This window comes from Perna viridis, chromosome 9, assembly GCF_037379345.1.
Source record: "Perna viridis isolate PV_CMFRI_1.1 ecotype Kerala chromosome 9, ASM3737934v1, whole genome shotgun sequence".
Classification (NCBI taxonomy): domain Eukaryota; kingdom Metazoa; phylum Mollusca; class Bivalvia; order Mytilida; family Mytilidae; genus Perna; species Perna viridis.
Window position 1 is genome coordinate 19,351,318 of NC_142453.1, and position 26,247 is coordinate 19,377,564.

The window sequence follows — 26,247 nt, forward strand, 5'->3', positions numbered from 1 at the left end:
GCAAAAAAGCATGCAATCACAAATCTCTTTCATTGAGTTTTTTTTCTATGTTTTTTTTTCTTTTTCTTTTTCTTTTGTTTGCTCAATCTACATTTAAAATGTAAGTGATCGAAACATTTTATCCTGACAGTTTAAAGCACCTAATTTATTCATTTCCATTTAAACCGATACAGTGGCGGATCCAGAGGGGGTGCAGGCGTTAGCATCCCTCTTTTAATTGGAAAATTTGTCATTTTCTTGTGTAAAATTGACAACAAATGGAAAATAATGTTCTAGCACCCCCTTTTTCTGAGGGACCTCAGCTTGCAACCCTCCTTTTCAAAGTGTCTGGATCCGGCCCTCTGATAGCTTAAGAACCTTTCGCTGGAGAAAAAAATGATTTGTTTGTATTGTATTATATCGTTACTATTTAAGTTAAGCAAGACTATCTTTTGTTATAACAAGGTATTAATATAAATGAGTGGAATGTACGGGAAACACATTGAGTAGCATTGACTTGCTGTGATATATATATTAAGTAACAAACAATCGTTGAATTATGTTATGAAAACTTCAAAATGGCAAAATACAATTTATGTATTATTGGTTCAAAGTGACTGTATATATCACTAGATAAAGCCACTCAAGACAATATAGATACATATCCGTTCGCACATTTTAGATAACGTTATTGGAACATACTCAGTGAGATTTGTCAACCAATTTAACAATTAAAGTTTTTGTACAATATACGGGTAAAACCAATAAATCTAGAATGTTCTCCAAATTTATGTTTAATGGTTTCAGTTTTAGTATTACCATATTTGGTAGATCTAGGGTAAGGGACACAATTCTTAAAAATCATTTGAGCGTTTGTATTCAGCACTTTTACATCAATCTTATGTAAGAATCTAATTAACCTGGATTCATTTTATTCTGTTTCAAACGAAAGCTTCAGAGGCTTTTGTGAAATTGAATAGAATACAAACATATCACTGATTTCATGAGTTATGTCCCTTACCCTAGGTCTACCTTCTTGATGAAATCACGGCTAAAAAGCAATAATAGTATCAGTCAAAAAACCAAGCGTTTCTGGCAGAAATTAAATTTTAAAAACGATGAGTTGGATTAATATTACCCTGTGTACTAATTTTCACAAAACCTAACGTTTTCCCTAAAGGGGTGAGAGTGTACTAAATGTCTTTGTAATCTTACTATCTTAAGCCCCGCCCACTTAAACCTGAGTATAACTCAGATAGCCCTGTTTCTTATATAACACCATATTTCTGCCTGTATATGTATTTGTGGAGGGATATAACACCCCATTGCTGTCCGTATTTGTCTATGACGTACATGTATGGAGTCCGGTTGTCTGAACACAGTCATAGATGTTAACCTTTGAAAATTCTAAATTCTCGGTCCTCTCAAAGCGGATTTTTTTTTTTGTATTCGTGGCATGTTTTGACAAGAGTTGAAGTAATTCAAATAAGACGGGAGAAATTTCCGCGAATGCTGCTAAATCTCTTGCTTTGTCACGGGCACGCAAAGCGGGATGTAAGTTAAGTTCTCCTCCTAGGTCTAAACTATATAAAAAAAACATCTTATAGGTTTGCTGACTAAATCTATTCTAAACTTTCATTCAGTTTCAGAAACATACAAAGGTCATTAAAGTTGCCTAGTAAAAAATAATGAGGTCAACCGCACAACACTTGCTCTCATTTTCATACATTACGAGGAATGTTGAATTTTTCATGAAAAATCGGGAGCTTCATCACAGACATATACTTGTCATAACGGACTGTCCATTATACATGATGTTGAGCTTACAGGGCGCCGAATGGGACTTGATCTTTTTTGTAATCAAAATCAATTCTGTTTACACAAAATTGAATTCCGTAATAACAAAATCAATTTTGTCGTACAAAACTATGTTACACAGACTTGTTTTATGATCACTTCATTTTGTAATGACGAAATTCATTTTTTTGGACAAAATTTAATTTAATGTCACGAAAGTCAATTCTGTGTCACAAAATTCAATTTAAAATTCAATTCACATAAATCAATTTTGTTAGACAACAGTCTATTTTGTATCACAAAAGTCTATTTTCAATTTTCTATGCAAATTAGTGTACAAAATTCTTTGGATGTGCAAATGAATTCTCTCATTACGGTTTTTGAAGGAGGCTTCTCATTGGATATAGTAACCGCGGGTCTCGCAGGTTTCCGATTACTTCAAGCAAGGTAATATCACATGGTTGATGCGCTATTCTACAAAAGCAATACTTTATTATATATTACTTAATTTTGCAGAATAGCTCATCACCCATATGATATGTTCTTGCTGGAAGTAAGGCTAAAAACCACTAATTCCACTTCCCATAGGCTTCTATGCTAATTTCACATTATTCAATGGCTTCTCTGGACTTTACCTTAACTTTAACCTGCAGAGGACTATATATCAGCAGGATTCTACATATGTCAGCTCACAATCCTCAGAATGGCATGTGGGGTTAGCAGACTTGCAGTGCAGTACTGGTCACCGGAAGTGAAGGGTCTATAAATAGCATGGGAAATCCCAGTGTTTTCACAAGATAGGGGTATATTTAAAAATCATTATGGAGATTAGGCTTCACATCACAAGAAGCAAAATGCACCTATAAAATGTACAGAAATGTTTTTCCTTTCAGAAACTATTTAAATTTTTTAAATAAGATGAGAACTTTTTTCACAGCACTATGAGGAACAGGGGTAATTTCTGCGTAGGACTATTTTTGCCTACGTTCCAAATGCTCATTGGTTGAATTGGTGGTCTGTAACCGTAATCAGAAACCTGCGTACACGGAAACTTTTCACTTTTATAATCTCCTTAAGCTGTTTCCTAATTCACTTGTATAACAGCTATAAAAGAGCAGCAATTTTCGTAAACCAGTCAGGAGTAGCAAAATATTTCTGTGAGCAGGGAAGTGTATGTCAATTTCTTATTTTTAAGACGTAAGTGCGTCTTTGTTATATAGGAAGTAAGTAACTTTAATTTAGACAAAATTATTAGAGCGGAATCAGCAGTTAGTAATAGTAAGTGTAAGCTTTTTAAGACAAAGAGGCATAAGTTGTGTACTTTCACTTTCCACGGTTTCGTCCAGGTACAAGTCATGTATAATAATGAAATCGTAACTGCAAAATTTGTTTTTAAATAGCTCTAAAACATGGGTATATTTTCATAACTTTCTAATTTTGGAGATAATCTCCTTATGAAGGTGTAATTTTTTTCTTTGTGAAATTGGTAAGGTATGTAGCTAGCCTCAACCATTCATTGATTACTCATGGAGCTGTGCTAGGCCTAGGCATTTAACTCTGGTTAGAACCCTAATTATGTTGAAGGAGAAGTCAAGGATTTGCTGCCCATTGCTACCACCAGATGGCAGATGATTTATTACAATACAGTGTAGTTAGGTAATCGAACACCTACACATTATACCAAACTTAAATTTTAGTCAAATTTTTAAGGGGTTTGGTTCAGATTGTTTTCACTGTACTAAAATCATCTTCATGTTGTTTGATGATAAGCTTTGTCAATATTCCAACATCGTGATTGTCACTTGTGATAGTGTAGTAAAGATATACATGTATTTTCCTTGGACTGCAAATGTAATTATGGATGTCAATTGTATAACAATTGTATAGCACTGTTTAACTTTCAAAATGGTACCATTTTCATTGAGGATTGAACCCAAGACTAATATATATCTGTGGCAGGAAAGATCATGCCTGTGTTGTAGTAGGTAGTAGCTTTAGAAAAAATAGCCTACCAAATGAGTTAAATTGGCTAACAAATTAATTCTTTTACCTGTCAGGTCATCAAGCTGACTAGGGTTCAATCCTCAATAGATGACTTGTATCCATCTGGAAAAGCTTCCTCAATTTAATTCAGGTCAACTGGACTCAACAGGCCTAAGTTCAGATGACATTACAATTGGAACCTTTATGCTACCAGTACATAAAATTTTTAAATGATACATATATTATAGAAGCATTTCAGATATTTTATGTTTGGAGATGTACATGTACATGTACATGTGTATTTCTGCATTACTGTATTACTGGTTACTGTTCTTGCAGCCTTCAATTCCATATATTATTTCTTTGTCAAGTATAAAAATCAGTCTTCACCAGATTCGATTTAAATGGCTAATGTTAAAGTTGTCTATGACAACACTACATTTTTTGAAAGTTAAATCATACTCTCCAGTTACATTTACAATGAACAATGTACTTATCCATTAAGTCTAGGAATTTGTTACTTCTTTTACTTTTCTACATTCTGACAATCATGATATTACATGTAGAATACAGATAAGTATCATCAACAGACATTGCCAGAATTATTTTATATTTTGAATAGTGAAACCTGGCTAAACTAAACCACTTTTATACTTTAAAATGTGATTGTTTTAGACAGATGTTTGGTTTTTCTAGGTTCAAAGTACATTTCAATTTATATTAAGGACTTAAACCCTGTTCCAAGTCAGGAATTCCTTGCCTCTGTATGTATTGTTTTTCACTATCAGTTTACTTTCATGTTACTGGAGTATATAAGGGCAACTATTTTCCTGTACCTGTGTGTTGTAAATCGGAGGGTTGTGTCTGTGTTCATAAATCTAAATGTTGGTTCGAGCGATCATCAATTAACAAAGTTCCATCCTAGAAAAGTATTCCTTTTATCTTGCATCAAGTACATAAATCATAGGCTACAAACATACAAAACACATTCATTTAGGTCCAATTCTCCATTATAACGTTTTTTTTTTTTCACAATCATATGACATATGGGAAATTCAACAAGATAATAAAAGTACAGGAATTACATTTATAAACAATGACTTAAATAAACAATGAATGATTAATCAAAGTAAACAAGATTGTATTGGAAATCAAAAGAATGTTATTCAGGGACAAAAAAGATTCTGGTTCAGACAGCTTTTCAGATATTTCAGGGTTTGGTTCAGAAATCTACATGTGTAGGTTTCATTGTACTAAATTTTTATTAGATGTGCCTGTCATGTTTATGTATTAAATACAATATACAATGTATTTGTTCAATTCCTAAATCTTCTGAGCATCATATGGTGAAAAAAGTGGCTGCATTCTTTGTAAACATGTCATAAATTAATTGTTAAAATTGTGTAGTGGAAAATACTGTTTTACACATACTGTGAAAGTAATATTGTTCGTGTGGTAACAATTCTCGTGATTTTTGTGGATAGGCCAAACCACAAAATTTGGTTCCAAACAAAAATGAGAATCTTATTGATGTGTACAGTATACTGAAATCCTCAAAACCACAAATTCAAGAATCCACAAACTTACATTTCTTCCCTATTCTACAAAAATTGGTTTCCACAAATTAAAGTACTTTCACGGTAAATTAAGTTGTATTTTTGATATGAGACAATTGAAATTTGAAACGCTGTGGAAGATGACTAGAATTACCTTAGGCTTTGATTTGTCTTTGAGGTAATTGCATGGTCTGACTTTTCTCATAATTCCATTGTTACTTCAAAATATCATGTGAGTTTGAGAAAATGCACACACCATTTTTGGACTTCTTAACCATTTACAAGTAGTACCCTTCGAGAGTATTTGATTTTGCATTCTATGAACCCAAGATATGTTTGAACAGAGGAGCATTGCATTTTAACATCATGATTGAAAAATTGGGCCTTTTGATCAAGGAGGTACTATAAAAACCACTTCATTATCCCAGTTCCAAATATTATTGATTAAATATCAAACAAAACATTTCCTTGTAGTACAATGCATTACATTTTTATTTTGATCAGATATTAATAATTATGTTTAGAAGATCTGTTTAGTTTAATTTTCAAATCTGGAATTTAAATATTTAAATCAAGATTTATCTCAATCCCAACTAACAATTTAAAGCCACACAATTTAATGACACCTTTTTCACACAACAAAACCTTTTTTTATGATTTCTAAGAAAAAGGCAGAAATAATTTAGTTACTATGTATACACTGATACATGTATATAAAAGGCCTACAAATTTTTCGGTCATTCCCTCCGCGGGACTCAAACTCATACCGCTGTGACATCTATGGCAACACCACCTGCACAAAGTATATATAAGCCTCATCTGTAAGTACATGTCAGATCTTTGAATTTTCTCAAATTGGTCAGTGACTCATTCTTTTGACATGAAGTGAGTGATTTCAAATTGTACAATGGGCCAACAATATGAATAATGCATTATTTATGCATAAAAATGGGCCATTGACCAATGTCTTCCTATTTATTTTTTGTCTTCTTTGCATTTTTTAGGCAAATAACCCATGTCCTCCCTCGTGGTGATTTCTGCCTTAACACAATGCTCCCCTTTAGTTCAGCCAATAGCCCGAAGCCCAAGGTGTAGTGAAATTATGTGTATTCTTATTGTTTAGGGCTAGTTGAATATTATTCAGTCCTCTATTTTTTGGGCTAGTTGTTGATAATTTGGAAGGAAAGGATTGTAACTTCTATGTCATAATGCTTACCATTTATTTGTAGGATGAGTGACCAAAGAGATAACAAATTTTGTGTAGGTGTAAGTCAGATGGATTCAAAAGGAGGGTAGGTATTTGAAATCACACAAGAATTGACACTTAGGTCAAAGCTAGTAAAATGTAGAAAGGGCTAGTACAACGACCTCTAGCGACCCTGTCATAGGCTGACTTATAAAATACATTGTACATGATACCTTATGTGCTAACTCTATACCTATAAATTGAAAAAGACTCAATTTCCAAGGAAAAAACATGGAACGATTGTTTTCGTTTTTTGGAAAGGTTACCGGTATGGGACATAAACAACTTTGAGTCAGAATACGCTGAATGAACCATGCTGTGGTTTATGTTGCAGCTTACACCCCAAAGTCGTTTATACTCCAATAATATAACCGACGATTGAAAACAGTTCTAATGTTTCAATTCAAAAACATCAGAAAACAAGAATAAAATAACAAGACTGTTTTTGTAATATGAAATCAATATTTTTTTAACATGGACCAAATTAATTACTGTGAACTGTCAACTATTAGTGTATCGGAATACCATTGAAATTGTTCCATAGTGAGGGGCTTGGTTAAAATACTGAATTAGGTTATACAAAATGGACAGTGTTGCTCGATAATGCTGAACTATTCAGAATTTCATAGAAATAAAAATATTATATTAATAAATTTCCTACATGTACCTTAGGTTTTAGAGTCTTCATGAGAAGAGCTCTTGATCCTTGGCTACTGTCCAGTTTTCCTGATTATTATTCAATGGCAATGTTTAACAACATTTAATCAAAATCCCAATTCAGTGCAGTATTTTTTAAGCTTGAATGGTGTGGCCATACTTTCTCAACTGTTCAGAGTTCCACCTCTTTGGTCATATCAAGCTGCACATGGCAAAGTATTTAATAGCCATTATTTAAGCACTCAGTTGTACATGTACATGTTACATTGTATATCAATTTTTTGCTCACCTGGCCTAAAAGACCATGTGAGCTTTTGTCATCACTTGGCACCCGTAGTTTTCATCTGTTGTCTGTCATTAACTTTTCTTTAAAAATCTTCTCCTCTGAAACTGCGCAGTGGATTATTACCAAACTTGGTCACCTGCATTCTTAGGTTATCTACTTTGAAACTGATTGTATAGATTAAGCCTAAACTGTAGCCACCTTTTCTGTTTTTAGACCACAATAAATGTATACTACCTTCTTTAGCTTGAAGATCTCTATAAAGTCCACTTTGTGTCAGAGTTGTTGGGTGACTCCTTGTTAGACATGTTAGTTTTGGCCTTGAAAAGCCAAAAATTATATTTTTGCAGCTTACAATCAATATCTTGAAAAGTGTAAAAGATAGGAAAACACTTTCAATTGATCAAAAAATCCTTATGCTAAAGCTTACTAAAGCCTTTAATGGGTCAAAGTTGTCAGACAACTCCTTGTTAGAGATATTGCCCTTGAAATGCAAAAAAATAAACCATCTGTGAGTGATTCAGGCTCCTGGGAGCTTCTTGTTTTTTTTTCATGCGTTCTTTGGGATACCCATTTTCTAAGCTTCTACCACTGGATATGATATCTGGTTGTTGCATTACATATGTCATAAATTTTATTTCACTTTCATGTAAATAATGAAAAGTGTGCTTTATTTTCAAATAATGATGATTTTGTTTTTCTATGTAGACATGATACAACAGATGCTCATGGATTGGCAGATACATCACAAATACCAGGGTCCAGTATTCAGTAAGTTGTTAAAAAATATGAAGAGGAAGGGTTTTTGATTTAGATACAGAATAGCAAATCTATTTATCTTTCATAAGCTTGAATATTATGCCCATAATTGCCAAATCTCTTAAAGGTTTGACCTCTGTGATCATCTTACCCATTCAAGTATAAATATTTGAGGACTTAAGGAGGTAGACCTAGGGTAAGGGAAACAACTCTTATAAATCATTTGAATGTTTGTATTCTGCACTTTATATCAATGCCATGTAAACATCAAAGTAACTTGGATTTATTTGATTCTGTTACAAATGAAAGCTTGATAAGCTTTGGTGAAATTGAATCAATACAAACATAGCACTGATTTCATGAGTTATGTCCCTTACCCTAGGTCTACCTCCTTAAGTAGCAGTCTTCATAAAAATCAGACAGAAGGTGATTCATGCATGTCAAAAACCCACCAAAGTCACTTTTATTTCTTATTCAGAATCAGTTACAGACCACATAACCAGTCATAGTTTTTCATTTGGGTGTTGCGATTTTGAGATAAAATCTATATAGAATGTACATGAAATTAGCACTTTGCAAGAGTTATCATTCTTGATTTGGTTTGATTTGGTTGATTTTAGTTGGAGGTTAATGCGTGGTTTTCTCAAAAGTACAGATCTGAATATGGAAAGGACAACTGTTATGTAAAATATAGCATATGCATATAGAAAAAGCATTGTTTGTTCGGTGGGTTTTTCTTCACCATGAATCACTTTAATATGGACATTGTCTGAATTTTGTATGGTCTGGTACTTAAATACATAATAGAGGCTACATTATTAAGATTCTGGCGGTGCTTAAAAATTTTTATATTTCTGATCAGCTATCTTTATGTACCTACCTTTTCCTAAGTGACCTATGGAAAAATGACAGCAGAAATATTCATACGAAAGGCCAAGTCAATGATAAAAACACAATTAACATGTCATCTTAAATTTTAGTGAATTAAAATGATGTAACACCTGCAGAAATTCTTGGGGGAATTTACTGGAGCAGTCAACTTACAATTATGTCACACAGTTCTTTGAACTTCACACTTGATTTGCTTGAAATGAATTAGTCTAGACCATACCACCAACAAAGTCCTTCAAACTTACAACAATGTCCCAAATAAATTTTCTTCTTAGATGTAAGTCTTCGTAAGAAACAGGCAAAATGGGAAAAATTAGAAACATTAAGGTCAAAAACTCACCTATCTTACAATATTATTTCACTAAAGGATGAGTTTTCTATTTGTATCACAAGCTAGTATCAACCCAAGACTCCTATATCACCCCAAGGGCCACTGGCCTACAGAGTGATATAGGTCAAGGGTTAATACTACATGCAATACAGATTTTGACATGTCATATTAATTATATCATATATTTTAACTTTACTTCAAGTATAGTCACTGAAGGTGTGTGAGATATAGGGTATGCGATGTAGGCCTAGGAGTGTGATTATTATAGGGAATGCAATATAGGTCTAGGGGTGTGATATAGGGTATGCGATATAGGCCTAGGGGTACAATATTAAGTATGTAATATAGGTTTAGTGGTATCAAATGGGGTATGCAATATAGGTCTAAGAGGTGTTACACAGGGTATGCGATATAGGGTAAATGATACAGGGTTTAAACAAACACTTATAATGCATATACAAAAATATTTTTATCTAAATATATGATATACATGTATTGCAATCAACTGCACATGTAGTTGTTATTGTCACTTTCCCACATTAGAACAAGCCTTATAGAAAATATTGCCTTTGGCAATTGCTATTGGTTTGGATTAGTTCCAAGCAACATTAGGTAAGTTTAATTTTTACCAATTTGATATGCTTCAAAGCAACATACATACTATGCTAAGTAAATAAGATTAAAATTACATTTTTGGCTGATTAATTGGGACAGGTTTCATAAAGAAATCTCAAGTTGAGATTTTCCTCAAATCCTTCCTTTTACTCAAATTTCAACCAATCAGATTGCTTGAAATTGAAAATTCAATTTTTTATATTATAAATGTTTGCAAGTGTCAGACTGATAATGAAATTTTTATTTTTTATATTAAAAATTCATTTTCTTATATTGAGGAATGATTTTTAAATATTATAAATTAAATTTCTAGTATTAAAAAATGAATTTCTAGTATTAAAAAATGATAGAAGAATTTTTTATATTAAAAATTAATTTTTTAATATTAGAAATTGATTTTTTAATATTAAAAAAATTAATTTCTAATATTAAAATATTGTACTTTTATTTTTAATATGGTTGCCATATGTAAAATAGTTTATGTTGGTGAATCACATGGATGGTATTAGATGGTATACTATGAAAATAATTCTGAAAAAAAGATTAGAAAAAGTCCTGAGATTGGGACAGAAATGACTTGTTTAAGCCCCAACCTCTTTAATAAGAAAAGAAAGATATGTAGGCATGTTTTGTTCTTTTGTTTAAGACAGCAACCATTTGATTTTCAGGAGGGGGGGGCTATGGATTTTTTTGGGGGGAAAGGTTTGTTTCTGATAAATGCGAAAAAAAATAATTTGACTAATCACTGGAGTGATAAAAAATGTTTGTTTAAAAAATAAATGACAAAAAATAAATCATGCTGACTTTGTGAAAGTTGCTGTGCAGTAGTGAGATGTCAAAAAAAGATTTTTTTCAATAGATGGTGAAAAAAAATATTTGTTTTCGATTGGCCTTGGTAAAAATTACCAGTTGTTTTTGGGTCAAAGGAAAAAAAGTTTGTCTCAGGAAAAAATCCCCCCCTCCATTCAAATGGTTGCTGCACAAGCACATGTTATTTAAGGGGATAGGGTGACCACCAGTTGGCTCAGAGTAAGAATAATGCTTCCTAGTGGGGTGGTAGGATTACCTGAGGGCTGTTACAGTACCTGAACCGATCCATGCAACAAAAACTGCGATAAGTCATCGATCACCGATCAGTTTCAGGGCGTCATCGATCCATCAAACCGATCCATTTAACTGGTGATCACATCACGTGACCACAGAGCTATCAACATATTTTACGGTTTTTGTTGTTTTCTTTGTCAATTTTACACATATGTATGTAATGTAATAGATTTAAACATCAATTTATACTTTTATTTTTATTGTCTGCTATTTAAAACAAATCTTACGTCATTTTACATAATAAAACTGTGATCAGATCGGTCACGGGTCATCAGTCATCGATATGTCAGCAATCAATCAGTCAACGGTCATCGATAGGTCAAATTGTTGCGTGGATCGGTTCAATGACTGTACATATGTGAGATGACACATTAAAAAATCAAGCTCAGTGTGTCAGTCTAGTACAAGATATGGTTTGTTTGATTGGTCAACTGTTCTTGTCCTGAAATGTATGAAATATCTACCATAGGATATTAAACAATAATTAATCAATCTATCAATCCTATTGTTTTCACAGGCCTAGTTTTCAAGGTCCAGTGCAAACACCAGTGATTACTGATCAAGAGTTCCAGTCCGATACTTACACAAAATGTCATAAACAAGGTGGAAAAGTTGGCAAAGCTGTAATTGTCAGTAATTTTATGGAGGGTATGCCGGATCAAAGATATACCAGAAAGTATGCCAAGGCAGACTGCGAAAAATTAGAAGAAGCTTTAAAAAAAGTTGGATTTGAACCACTAGATAGTGAACCAATGGTACATCAAAATCTAACCAAGGATAAGTTTACTGACCTGTATCGGAGAGGCATGTTATAGTTTTCTTTCTTTTTATACCCCATCAGACGAAGTTAAAGGTATTATGTGACACCCTCAGAAAAGTTGCTTGTCTGTCTGACCGTTCCCCCAGCAGTTTCCAGATACACTTAATAATTTTTGGATATATATCGAAGGATCTTTTTCAAATTTTGACTTTTTATGAGTAGTTCAGCGGGTGTTTCTAGAAAAGCAGAGGACGCTTACTCTACCGGTACACCTAGTCCATGCTCCCAGTTTTTAATGGAGTCCGAGTTGCTTATTTACTTTTATTACTATGAATGTATTATTTTGGTATTTAATGTTCTTTGTTGCATTTGTCTGTCTTCTGTGTCTGGTCTTTGTCCCTGGATTACATTCTTTTGATTTCCACTAGAATCTTGGTTTCCTTGATTACTCTTTGTATAATTATCAAGTATCATAAAATACATATCAAGTTCAGATTTCAGTTTGTTAAGATTATTTACACACAAGTTTTGGCTATTTGAAGTTGTTTTTGATCCTAAAAATTGTTTAAAACATAGCAGGATATCATTTAATTTCCCATTACATGTCCTATTATTGTACCTCCTGCAAACAAACTTTGGGGGTATAATATAGGTTTCATCTTGTCTGTCTGTTTGTCTGTCTCTGTCTGTCTGTTTGACCAGACTATTTTCTTAGCAGCTTGTAGCATTGTTATGAAACTTTGTGGGATGTAATGATACACCACATGGAGATGTGTATTCTGTCAGTAAGTAATGTTTGGATAAAAAATTCTAGAAATGATTGCTGTTAAACTTCGGCATTTTTCAGCAAAACTTGGTCTCATGCATTGTCTGCAACTCCCCCTGAATGACTTGCTATGAAACTTAGTGGGGTGTTAGACATATTGGGATTCGTATATTGTCAGGAATTTTAAGATTGGGCAAAAATCGTAGAAGTGATGGCTGTTGGAACTTAAGTATTTCAGCAAAACTTGGTCTCATGCGTTGTCTGCAACTCTTCCTCAACAACTATAGGATTGTTATGAAACTTAATGGGGTGTTAAATTACCATTTTGGAATGTGTATATTGTAAGGAATTTATGTTTGAATAAAGTAAATTTGCAGTCATCTACTGTCATTGTGATGTCAACAACAACAAAATTAGTACTGATTGCAGTTTTGGAGTTGGATATTTAAGAAATTGGAGTAAATATGGGTGTCAAAAAGTGCTTAGATTATCCCCCTAATAATTATGTCCTATATGAATCCTGTGTTCACATTGGTCCCCAAATGTATAGGGTTCAACAGGCTTTGGGGGTGTTAGTCCTATTAGGTGCAATGTCTAGTTGTTTTTTATTATCCTAGCATCACATAGGAATCTGGAATATCATTGATATTGTTTGTCTTTAGTTACTTCCAAAATAAGGCTGTTTCATCTAATGATTGTTTCCTAATTTGTCAAAAAAAATTAATTGATTAACCTATTTATTATATAGATTTCCTCGATTATTCGTTGCTATTTTCAACATAAATTTCAAATTTTATGAACAGCGGATTGATTTCAAAGTTGTTATGTTTTGGCGGGAGAAAGTCCGAGAGTGAAATTACCGAATTTATTTCACAGTGTGAATTATCGAAATTTATTTCACTGGGAACATTCAATAAAACACTGCTATCTGTATAATAATTATCAACATCCCAACTGGTTGTCAAAATGCATGATATGGTGTTTCTGTTTGTTACTACAATGCTTAAATGTTTCAGAATTGTCATTTTCTTGATATCCTCTATATATCAAGTATCTTAACAACAAATTTATGATGTTTTACTTTTATTCCAAATTTCATAATTAAAACAAAAACTGAAGCACATTTTCCCAATTAAAAGAAAATGGGATAGATTCTACCCCAGACTTGACTTTTTATGAGCAACTAGGCGGGTGTTTCTAGAAAAGCAGAGGACGCTTACCCTACCAGTGCACCTGGTCCATGCTCCCAGTTTTTAGTGGAGTCTGAGTTGCTCATTTGCTTTTGTTATTTTGTATGTATGATTTTAGTTACTGTATGTTTTTTGTTGTGTATGTCTGTTTTCTTTGTCCCTGGATTACATTCTTTTGATTACCGCTATAGCCTTGGTTCCCTTGATTACTCCTTGATTACCGCTATAACCTTGGTTCCCTTGATTACTCTTAAAAAAAAAGTCAACAATATCACTGCCCTCTTTCAACAGTTTCCCTTGATTATTGTTTAAGAAAGTTAATGGATTTTGCAACTATATTAAGGCTATTCAAAATTTGATTAGAATTAGGAATTACAAGCCAATTATATGGAAAAGTAGAATAACTGAACAATGCACACCACATTCATACACCCAACCAATAAGATAAAATGCACCTTTTAACCAATGACCTTGAAAATCAATAGCATTTAATATTTTTACGAGGGCTATATATGTATTGATGTACCATTTGATCATAAGCCATCCGCGAAACTTCAAAGTTTCATTAAAAACCTTTCATTGGTGTCGGAAGAGTTGCAAATATGAAATGTGTAACCCTTAACTGTAAACAAATTATACACCCCCTTTGCAAGCAGGGATTTGAAAGAGGAAATATTTTACAGTATTCATGTTTAGATTTCAAAAAACTTAATGTGATAAAAAAAATAATTTATGGACAGCTGTTATTCTTGCAACATCATTATAAATTTGAACAAAGGAATGAATAGGATCATCACTATAGTTAATTGAAGGTGTTCATTTTTAAATAATGGGATTGTTGTATCATGTGCTCACCTCTTGCTTTTTTTTATCAGCTGCTAGTGTAGACTACAGAAAAAACAATGGACATACATGTGTGTTGTTTTTTGTAATGTCTTATGGGCAACCAGGATTGATCTATTGTCATGGCAACCAAGAAGGCAATTACAAGTCAATAGTTGAGTTAAAAGATCTGCAAGAAGCTTTCCAGCCTCAAAACAACTCAACACTTGCTCTTAAACCTAAGTTTTTCATTGTTCAGGTAATAGGATCTGTAAATGTATACACTTTTGTGGATTATTACATAAAGGAGGTAGACCTAGGATAAAGGCCATTACTCTTACCAGTTATTGGAACGTTTGTTTAAAGTAATTTACATCAATCTCATCTAAGCATCAAAGTAACTTGGATTGAAATAATTCTATTTCAAATTAAAGCTTGGTAGGCTTTAATGAAATTGAATATGATGCAAACATCTTATTGATTTCAAGAGTTATGCCACTTGCCCCAGGTCTACTTCCTTAAAACCTGTTGAAACAGAATCATGAGTTAATTGTGAACTTGATAGTGTTACATGAATGTACTTCGTGTATTTGATAGCAGGGTGGAAGTACTACATGTGTATGATATAGTTCCATCAATGTCATACATGTATTTGATAGAGTTACATGAATGAACTACATGTATCTGATATAGTTTCATGTACTTGAATGTACTAATGTATTTTATTGAGGTACATGAATGTACTACATGTATCTGATGGAGTTCTATGTACATTAATTCACTACATGTACATGTATTTGATAGAGTTACATGAATGTACTATATGTATATCTGATAGAGTTTCCAACGATCCCAGAACTGTCAAATTTGTGATGCAAATTTTTGGTTGTTCCCTCCGCGGGACTCGAACATCTATTGCAACACCGCCTGGTAGTGTCCAGTGCCCTAGACCACTCGGTTGCCATAGATGTCACAACGGTACGAGTTCGAGTCCCGCGGAGGGAGCGACCAAAAATTTGCATCGCAAATTTGAGTTCTGGCATCGTTGGGAATTTTTCAGACCCTTCTATAAGTTTCTATTATCTTCCCTGTATCAATATGATGCAATGGAGCAGTGTAGCGAATAGAGTCATCACATTCTGAGACATACCCTTGTATAATATTGATTTGTTGTGACTTGCATCATTAATTTGATCCTCTATCCTACATAATAACACCTAGATGAACTGTCCCGTACTAACATACATCATGTACTAAGTTACAGCCCTAGATTAATCCTACGAGGAGGAATGACCCGGCCAGCGAAAGCTATATTTTTATATAGCCTTGCTCGCCGAGTAGTCTAGGGCACTGGACTAAGTGCAGGCGGTGTAGCCATAAATGTCACAACGGTACGAGTTCGAGTCCCGCAGAGGGTTGACCGAAAATTTGCTTTGCAAATTTGAGAGCTCTAACATCATTGGGAATTTTTCAGACCCTTCTCATTGGACAGCTAGGGAGTACCAAAATGGCTCCGTCTTATGCCAACATTTTCAAAAATTTTTGAAAAAGAACTACTTGAATCCTCTATAGAAAAACATCTGTCCTTGTGTAGGTTTATTGACGATGTGGATATGAAGTGGATATCGCACGTGCCAACAATCAACATCTTTCAATTAAGTTCACTCACGAAACATCTGCTACTGACATCTCATTCCTCGATACCTCCAGCACCTTATCGGGGGAAGAGCTCTCCATGGACCTATACTCCAAACCAACTGACACACATCAATATCTTATTCCTAAGAGCTGTCATCGATCTCACCTGACTAAGAGTATACCATTTAGTCAAGCTCTTAGGCTAAGGCGCATTTGTTCAAATGACGAATCCTTAAAAAACTTCTAGATCAACTGAAGAATAATTTAAGAAGAAGAGGATATAGATACAAGACCATCAAGGAAGGGTTCCAAAAAATTCACAATGTCCCAAGAAGTAGTCTGTTACAGTACAAGGCAAAGAAAAAATGTAACAGAACCCCTTGTGTTCTAACATACCACCCTGCCTTAAAAACAGCCCAAATACTTTCCCGAACCACCTATGATTGCTTTCAAACAGCCAGACACTTTGCGTAGTCTGCTTGTGAGGGCTGAAACAGCCTTTCCACAAGCGCTTGAACGGACACGGGAGCGACCTAAGAAAAATCTTTACTCCAAGTGAGTCAACACTTCAGATTACCAAACCACTGCCTCGATGATTTCAACAAAATGAAAATCTTTATCGTTGAACAAAACACGGTCTGGAGCGATTTACAGAGAGTGAAGCGGGAGGTATTTTGGATAAAAGAACTCCGTGTTTTACACCCACACGGAATTAACAAAAAACATTAAGTTCGTCCTATTTTGTAGTTTCTTATTACAGTGTTTGTAAATATTTTTAGTTTTATAATTCAGTGTTCAAGATCAACACACAACATGTGTCCATAACACAATGTTCAAGATCTTTGTTAACTGTCAATAAAATTTTATACGTCACAGGTATTCACCTGTTTAGGTAGTAAGTTGTGTTCACTGATCATTTACTTTCATACTAACTCAGTTTATTTAAGGCACTGAAGAAGGTCATTTGTTGACTGAAAATTTTGCTCATTATATATCTTATTATTAATTTATATAAACATTTTTTCTCAATTAGAATTTTTACATCTTGATCAGAGATTCAAATTACTTACAATCAGAAACTACCTAAATTGTTTATTGCCAGGAATAAGCAAAAACAAATATTTTAGATTTATTAATTTTGTGGATTCTGTCAAGTTAACATTTTACCCAGAATTTTAAAATCTTAAAGATTTGAATGGGAGGAGATTTCTGAGAACAGAATTTGTTTTAATTTCATACAAGATGTTCATGTCTATTGAAAATATGTATATGCATCTGCAGAGCTGTTAAAACTGATTTTTATTTCAGACAGTACCAGAGCCACAAACACGTCATGATGCTCCTGTGACAGGGTTGAAGATTCAGACAAAAAGAATACCACGAGAAGCCGACTTCTTGACATATACTTCAGATTCCTATTGTATAGGTTAGTGTTATTGGTTTCTGCGTGTCTTATTACTTTAAATATTTATAAGATTGAGTAAGATATTACAGGTATTTTATCATTAAATTGTTTCTTTCATATTACCCCATGATTGCATTGCCTCAACTGAACCCAAGTTGGACCTGTTGTTGAAATAACCCTCTTCCGTAACATTAAACTACAATGTATTATATTTTTATTCAACCCTCCACAGAAGTTGTGGTCATATAGTGTTATGGCTGCATGTTGTCGTGGTCTTTGTCATCATCTGTAGATATATTGCTTTTGTACATTAGCACAAATATAAGTTTGTTTATATTTATAAAATTGAATTGGGAGATTCCAGCCACAAAAGGAAGGCTGGATTGTTTTTGGGGGTATGCCCTTACCAATTTTAAATTATGGGCCAAAATAAGCACCAAAAATATGCATTTCATAGAATTTAACCATATTTCTCCAGTCAAAGCATATTGATGTCTTTGACAGAGTTGCCCACCTTTACGATTTTGGCATACGGTTCACGTTTTTAAGGCCATCTTTTGCCATTATGATTGTTGAACTATACATTATCCTAGTATCCAGGCAATAACTTGACTATAAGTAATTGAATCTTTTAAAGAATGTATCACATGGTGCCATTAGGTTTGAATTAACTTTAGGGGCTAAGACTTTCCTGATATCCAGACAATTACTGGATTAAAGTGAATCTATCTCTTTTAATTTGAATTATGGTGCCATACTTCAAAATGAGACTGGGATTGATCTTTGGGTTTTGTTACTTTAGCCAATTAAGAATTAAGTGTCACTAAGGCGCCAGAAAATTTTTTTTTTTCTGATTTATGGATGATAACTTGAGTAAAAGGTTGGTGTTATTTTTCAAGGTTGTGACTGGAACTATTTAGGAATAAGAGGCCAAAAAGGGTCAAATCCTTATCCTGTGTCAAATGTTTAATCCCATTCAAAAACTAAAGCTTTATTAAGATTGAATGGTACTGTGTCTATATTTGTCCCAACTATTCAAGGTTTAATGACTGCATTCATATCAAACTGGTCCCCGTGAAAAATTATATTATTAACAGTTATATCTGATTGTCTATATATTTCCATATGCAGTATACATTGCCTATAAAAAGCATCACGAGTTTCAACCTTTTATAATTCTCATTTTTACCTTATCAGCCGCTCTAACTTTATCCTTTTTATACCCCACCATACGAAATGGCTAGGTATTATGTGATATCCTCCAAAAAGTTGTTTGTTTGTCTATCTGTCCAGATTATACAACATAAGGAGGTAGACCTAGGGTAAAGGACGTTACTCTTGAAATCAGTGATATGTTTGTACCATATTCAATTTCACCAAAGCCTATCAAGCTTTCATTTGAAACAGAATGAAATGAATCCTAGTTACTTTGACGCTTACATGAGATTGATATAATAACCTAAATACAAATGTTCCTTAAATTTGCAAGAGTTATGTCCCTTAGTCTAGGTCTACCTCCTTAAAAACCGAACAATATATTTTTTAAAACCTTGCATATTTCTTATAGTACCATTGAAATTCAGGTTAAGTTTTATTTTCAGTAAATTTAAGATGTAATTTTGGTAGACTATTTTGAACATTTGACCACCCTTCCTTTTTTCACCATTTCATCTAGTCCATGGGCTGGGAGAGTCCTCCGTGCACCCTCCCACTCATCAATTTCACGGTGATTTTTAGGTACCTTTATACCTCCTATTACCGAATCAATTTGTCGCCAAAGAATATTCGCGGACTCTTTTTCAGTACAAGCCTATATTTGTACCCCACTGGGTCAAAAAGCTTAGATTTTTGTGACTCAATTGTTTGAATGTCTAAGGCTTCATGGGATAGCATGTGTGAACAACTAAACTCATTTAGGCATCATCGTGTAACATAATGTCTCAGCTTTACAATGGTAACTCTCAGGGTTTTGTAGTAAAATGAAAAGAATGTACCCTTACATTAATACTGATTTTGACATTGAAAAATATGTCAATTGAAGCGATTTTTCGGCGGGGTAGGGGTATATTTTTTTTCATTTTACTACAAAAACTCTGAGAGTTACCACAACTTTCGTGCTACCATTGCAAAGCTGAGACATTGGGATACACGATGATATATACATATGTCAGTTTGCTTGGTTTTGTAGAAAGAAGTTTATAACATCAAAAAGCTTTAAAAAATATTTTTTGCCTCAAAAAGGTATAAAAAGTAGCCAAAAAATACAAAAATGCTTCAGTTAATGTTTTGGCGACAAAAAAGATTCGTGAATGGAAGGTACAGGAGTACCTGAAAATCATATTTTGGTTGATGAGTGGGGGTGCACGGGGGATTATCTCAGCCAACGTACTAATCTCAGGGTTTCATTTATTGTGCCAGTCTTTAGTTTTAGGGTCTTTTTATCATACCTTGTACAAATTCTGGAAATATAACTAACGTTCTCCATGGATTACAGGAATATTTTACAAATAACCTAATTTGTAAATAAATGCACGTAAAACTGATGCTAGTGACACCTTTGCATAAAATGATTGTTTTTCTTATCTTAGAAAATGATTAATAAAATCGGAGCTATATTTTTTCAAATAAATGTAGATTAGGTTCTTGAATGTGCAAGTTCATCCATAATTTCCCACATATATGTTTTTAGCTCACCTGGTCGTAGGCCATGTGCGCTTTTGCAATGACTTGGCGTCCGTCGTCGTCGTTAACAATTTCTTCAAACATCTTCTCCTCTGAAACTAATGAATAGATTTGCATGAAACTTTTAATGACTGTTTCTTAGAGTATCTTGCACAAAATGATTGTTTGGATTTTTGATTGATTAAAAAACATTACTGAAAATAAAACATAGGGGTCAGACAGCAGATTTTTGCATATATCTCCACAACTGTTAGGTTTAGCCAAATTCTGACAGGGTGAAACTATTCAGCATGTTCAGCATGATAAGATCTATTTGTGATCAACTTTTGGTGATAATCTGTTGACCCATGTTGGAGTTATTGCCCTTTTTGGACGTTTTTTGCTGTTTTTGATGTTATTTCTTTTAAAAATCTTCTCAAAAAGTACTGTACAGAATTCAATGAAAGTTGGTATTTTTGTTTTTAGGGTATCCTTAACAAAATGGTTGTTTTGATTTTTGATTGGTTAAAAAACATGGCCGCCGTTACTGGAAATAGAACATATAGGTCAGACAGCAGATTTTTGGATATATCTCCAAAACTGTTAGGTTTAGCGAAATTCTGACATGAATTAAAGATATTCAGCATGATGAAATCTATCAGTGGTCAAGTTTTGGTGAAAGTCTGTTGACCCATGTTGGAGTTATTGTCCTTTTTGGACAGTTTTTGCTGTTTTTGTTGTAATTACTTTCAAAAACTTCTTTTCAGATACTACTATACTGAATTCAATGAAAGTTGGTATCTTTGTTTTTTAGGGAATCCTTAACAAAATAACTGTTTGGATTTTTGATCAGTTAAAAAACATTGCCGTATTTAGTAAAAATGGAACATTAGGGTCGTACAGTAGTTTTTGCATATATCTTCAAAACCGTTATGTTTGGCCAATATCTTTCAATTGCTGAAATATCATTATTACAAGACCTACAAAAGTCTTCAGGGATCAAAGTTGTCATGAGTCCATGTATAGGGTTATTGCCTTGAGAGGTGAAAAATGACTTTTTTTTTTACAGTTTTCAGCCTATACCTTGGAAACCATGATAGATAGAATGAAACTTTCAATTGATGAAATGATTCTTATGATGAGGCCTACAAAGGTTTCCAGGGATCAAAGTTGTCAGACGATTCCTTATAAAAATTGCCCTTGGTAGGCAAAAAATTACGTTTTATGCAGTTTTCAGTCAATATCTTGGAAACTATAATAGATAGAATGAAATTTTCCATTGATGAAATGATCATCATGAAAAGTCCTACCAAAGTCTTCATGGAGTAAAAATTGTCGGACAACTTCTTGTTAGAGTTATTGCCCTTGAAAGGCAAAAATTTAACCAAGTGAGCGGTTCAGGCTCCTGGGAGCGTCTTGTTTTAAATCATAACTATATTCTGTGTGTGGTGATGCAGAAAAATATCAAAGCAATGTATTGAAGATAAGTGTATATTTTCATTGAAAAAAATTATGTTTATCTATTTTTGTAAATTGATCCTGATAAATGTCAATTTCTTATTTTCTGTCCAAGGAACTTGTGTCTGCTGATTACTGAAACCACATTTGGTTTGTCTGATAACTATCCCTGGGGCCCATCTCAAGAATGTTATTTTCAAATACACACATCGCCGTTAGCTCACTTGCTTGTGACCTTTCTGGCCCCTCATCTAAATGTAGCCTCATATTACAGCAGCAAATAAATAAAATATGTAGTACACGTTTAGAAGTGATAAACCAGGATAGCTGCCATGGCTATAGTGTCATATTAAGCATCAGTCCATGCTATATTTTAATGTAATTTTTTCCTGTATATATTTTTGAGAAAACCATGCATTCATCACTCACTTAAACAAACCAACCCAAGAACAATAAATTGCAAAGTGCCAATTGTATACATAATCTGTATAATTTTTATATGACGACAGATTGTTTCAGTCGTATCATGGCACAACATGTCGTCGGTAAAGCGGTTGCGTCAGTGTCATTTTCATCCGCTAAAATTGTTTATTTACGATAACTTGAGTAAATTAATATGATCTTTTTATGTAATTTTAACACATTTTTACTAGGGAGATGGTGGAGGACTCTATGGTTTTTGGATGTTTTGGTACAATTTGGAAAGAAAAAAAAAACATTTTTTTCTTTTGATTCCTTATTTCCAAAGTGCTACACCCCAAAAAGTCGACTTTTTAATTTTTGGTTCAATTTCAAAACTCTTTTTTTATTGGAATCCTTATTAGAACTCCTTCCTGCATTATTCAATCAGATTTCAGATGTCTCTCTTGTAATTTTTGAGATATCTGCTTTTGTATTTGGAGTTATAAGGGGCCATAGGGACATACCCCCCACAATCTTCTTTTTTATCAGTTTTACATCTTTTATGTTTTTTGGTAACAGTGATCGAAGGTAAAGGTCTTTTATTCGTACCTGTAATACAAAACCTTTTTTTACTTTAAATTGAATTTCAGTTGCGTTGCTACATTGCGTCCAAACCAGCTGTTGTGTCTTAATCGAATGTAAATCCCTATGCTTAAGTGTGTCAAAAACGAATAATTGTGTCCACACTTGCCTCAAGCGAACATAGTTCAAATGCTTCAGTCTTATCATGATGCGCTTTGCAAAGCTCTTTATTATGACAAATTGAGACTGTACTATAACTTATACATTTGAAATATAATTTTGAATTTAGTGTATATAGTGTTTTTTTTTAATGCATGAATCTCCCCCAATTTGATTCTTATTTTTCTGCAGATAATGCTGGAAAGGAGAATGCCTTTGTTAATGCTTTTGTCAACACCTTGGCGGACATTAGTAAGGATGAATCAAAGAGTACTATTGAAATCCAGAAAGTATTGATAGCAATCAATAGAAAATTCAAAGAATTGAGAGGAAGCCGGAAAAACTGGAAAATCCCTTGCACCACGTCATCACTGACCAAAAGACTATATTTATTTTGATATTCTGGTTGACCAGTGTGTTGGAGCTGATTTCCCATAGCTATTTACTCCAGCATAAATAACTTTTTTTTTATTATTATTGTATAGAAAAAGATATCTGAGGTTCTAATTTCTACTTATTTATGAGTTTCACAGAAAAATATTTTCACTATGCAATGATTACAATTACAATTTTTGTATTTTTGTAAGTCTTTTCATATCCTTATTCAGGCTGATATGAAAACTGTGAAACTTGTCTAAACTTAACCCTTGATCAACCAAAAACCTGTCTAAACGAAACCCTGTATCAACCAGAACTCTGTTTATACGGAACACTGAATCAACCAGAAACCTGTGTAAACTAAGCATCTTATGCAGTCTCTTCATATCAGCTTAATTTTTTTGAACCCTTGTTAACGATAACTTGCCATAAGCTTATAAGTACGAAACCTTTCGTTCAAAAGGGGTTCAGATAGACAGGTTTCATTGTTCAAATCTTCTATAAAATAAACTCCCCACATCATTGCCCTGCTTCACATACCCTTTACCCATTCCATATTCCACATGTCACATACCCTTTCGCCCATTCCATATTCCACATGTCACATACCCTTTCACCCATTCCATATTCCACATGTCACATACCCTTTCGCCCATTCCATTTTGTATTCAACATTGCCTAATATGTAATAAACATGGGTTTGGTATGTTACAATTAAAGAGGTTCACTGGTCTATGTAAGAATAACAAGGGCTTCAAAGGGTTGTGAAATCTTATAAGATCTTTATTGCTAGAAGAACATACATGTAAATAGAAAAAGAGATGATTGCTTAGTTTGCTCGGTTTTTTTTTAGATTTAAGCATTTGAAATTTTGACGGAAAAAGAACTTCTCTAGATTTTCCATAGTCCATAGGTTTTCTCTCAGTATATGTAGGTTTTGTGTATTACAACCACTGCAAAAAATAACATGGATTTCATTGAAACTTCCCAAAGAACAATTTTAAGGTATGTTAGATGAAACTATGAAATTGCAAGATCACTGGGCAAAAATAATTAATGCTATGAAATGGATGAAACCAAAGGACTACGAACATCTGAAAAAATGTCTGAACATGACCAGCAAACATCCTTAATATATATTTCATTCAATATTTTACAATTCAGTTAAAGTTCAAATGTTTTTATTATCCTTGTGTCCTTGATAATATTTAATTCTCTATGCCTTGTTCTCCATTTCCTCTTTAAAATTGGAATGTAACCCAATGCAGGTATTTACTTAATCAAGACCTTATCTGAATGCAAGTGTAAGTCGGGGGTAGGCATTTTCCGAAGGCATTTTTCTCACTTCGGAATTGATCCAAGAGTTCATGACGACGACCATAAAACTTCAGTAGCAGGGTTTTTTCCTGGATTTTGAAGGCTTTAGTCACTTTTGCGATGGAGCTAAAAACATATCGTCGTTCCAGTATTAATGTGACATACATAAATTAAATGAAGAAGCAAGTTATTTTATATATTTATTTCTATTTCAGTACATTACAAGTATACTGATAACAACAGAGAATCATACAATAAAACAGTTCTTTTTTTTCTTTGCTCAATAAATGAACATGCTCCCATTTCTTTTATTAGTTGTGAAGTTACTATTAAGTGTTGTTGATAGCACTATACTTATAAGATGAGATGTAGCACTATAGATAGCAAGTGTATTGAAAGCATTGTTAAGAAATATACTGTAGTGATGACTCTCAGTCTTGTAGCAACATAACCCTGTTCCAGAAGCCTAATTTAAAAGGTCTAGCGCGGTACAAAGAGTCTGTGGCAAGCATAATGTATGAGTTGTGATATGAAAACTCCATACGTAGGTTCAGAAGGGATGTTGCCACATATGAAATTAAACTGACAATACGGAATGAAATGTCATGGTGTTTGTCTTATAGATTGATCAGTAGTTTTCCTTAAGTGGAGGTCAAAATATGAAGCTGACCTCATAGGGTCTGTATATCATTTATCTCAAGTTGCAAAGATTTACAGAGACCGCCACAGACTTGTACAAAAGTATGAAATTTATCGGATAATTTATTCAAATAGTGACAAAGTAATGGCTGATTCTGGTCACTTAATCAATCACTTAAATATCTTATAAAGATTTTTATTTTTTGGTATATTAATGAAAAAAAGACACTTCAGTATCAGTAACAAATGAAATGGGTACTATCAAATTGATCGTGATTATTTAATTTTGAAATATTATGGTTTTTTTTAATCCCTGTCTGGCCCGTACACTTTGAATCATGGTTAAGTTAGAATTATTATTATATTTCAAATGTTTATTGTCTTCCTTAGATTTGTTATTTCATGCATCTTTTTTATTTTACAAACAAAACATTGAATATGAACCTGTACAATAAAGACTCTATTTTTATCATTTCATCAGTCTTCTTTTTGCATCCCTTCGATCGCAAATTTGCAGGACTTTCATGTCTTTATCAGCCCGTCTCTGTGTCCAACATTCAATTTTTCTCTAGATTCTCAAGAAACTTTACACGGATTTAGAACACTGAATTGAAATGCGTATATTGTCGGGATTATCTATTTTTAACGTGCTCTGTTTTTGGGTAAGCCTTGACATAACGTCGAGTGCCTATATTCGATATTACTCGATGAAGTTGCACTCATTTTGTGTTGAACCATTACATAGACATTAGGCAAGTTTTAATTTCTCATTACCTCTTGCAATGTCGTCCAAGCAATTGACCCGAGGCTTCATCAAACACTGCCCTTAAGTGTTTGTCTCTGTAAGATTCAGGCAGTGGGTGAAACAT

General features: G+C 33.5%; 1 protein-coding gene across 1 annotated transcript; it reads left to right on the forward strand.

Moving 5' to 3' along the window:
- The first annotated feature begins 2,839 nt into the window (after positions 1-2,839).
- Positions 2,840-25,853, forward strand: LOC148607216 (caspase-7-like). Its single transcript, XM_088544034.1, has 7 exons — positions 2,840-2,973; positions 6,545-6,607; positions 8,210-8,272; positions 11,719-12,005; positions 14,793-14,998; positions 17,686-17,803; positions 23,237-25,853. Exons 2-7 carry the CDS (start codon positions 6,546-6,548, stop codon positions 23,440-23,442), a joined length of 942 nt encoding a protein of 313 aa, XP_088400160.1. The 5' UTR covers positions 2,840-2,973; position 6,545; the 3' UTR covers positions 23,443-25,853.
- The last annotated feature ends 394 nt before the right edge of the window (positions 25,854-26,247 follow it).

Coding starts and splice junctions, on each gene's coding strand:
- LOC148607216 (XM_088544034.1), top strand. CDS start 6,546: ATGAGTGACCAAAGAGATAACAAATTTTGTGTAGGTGTAAGTCAGATG. Junction 12,006..14,792: donor TACTGACCTGTATCGGAGAG/GCATGTTATAGT, acceptor TTTTTTTATCAG/CTGCTAGTGTAGACTACAGA. Junction 17,804..23,236: donor TTCAGATTCCTATTGTATAG/GTTAGTGTTATT, acceptor ATTTTTCTGCAG/ATAATGCTGGAAAGGAGAAT.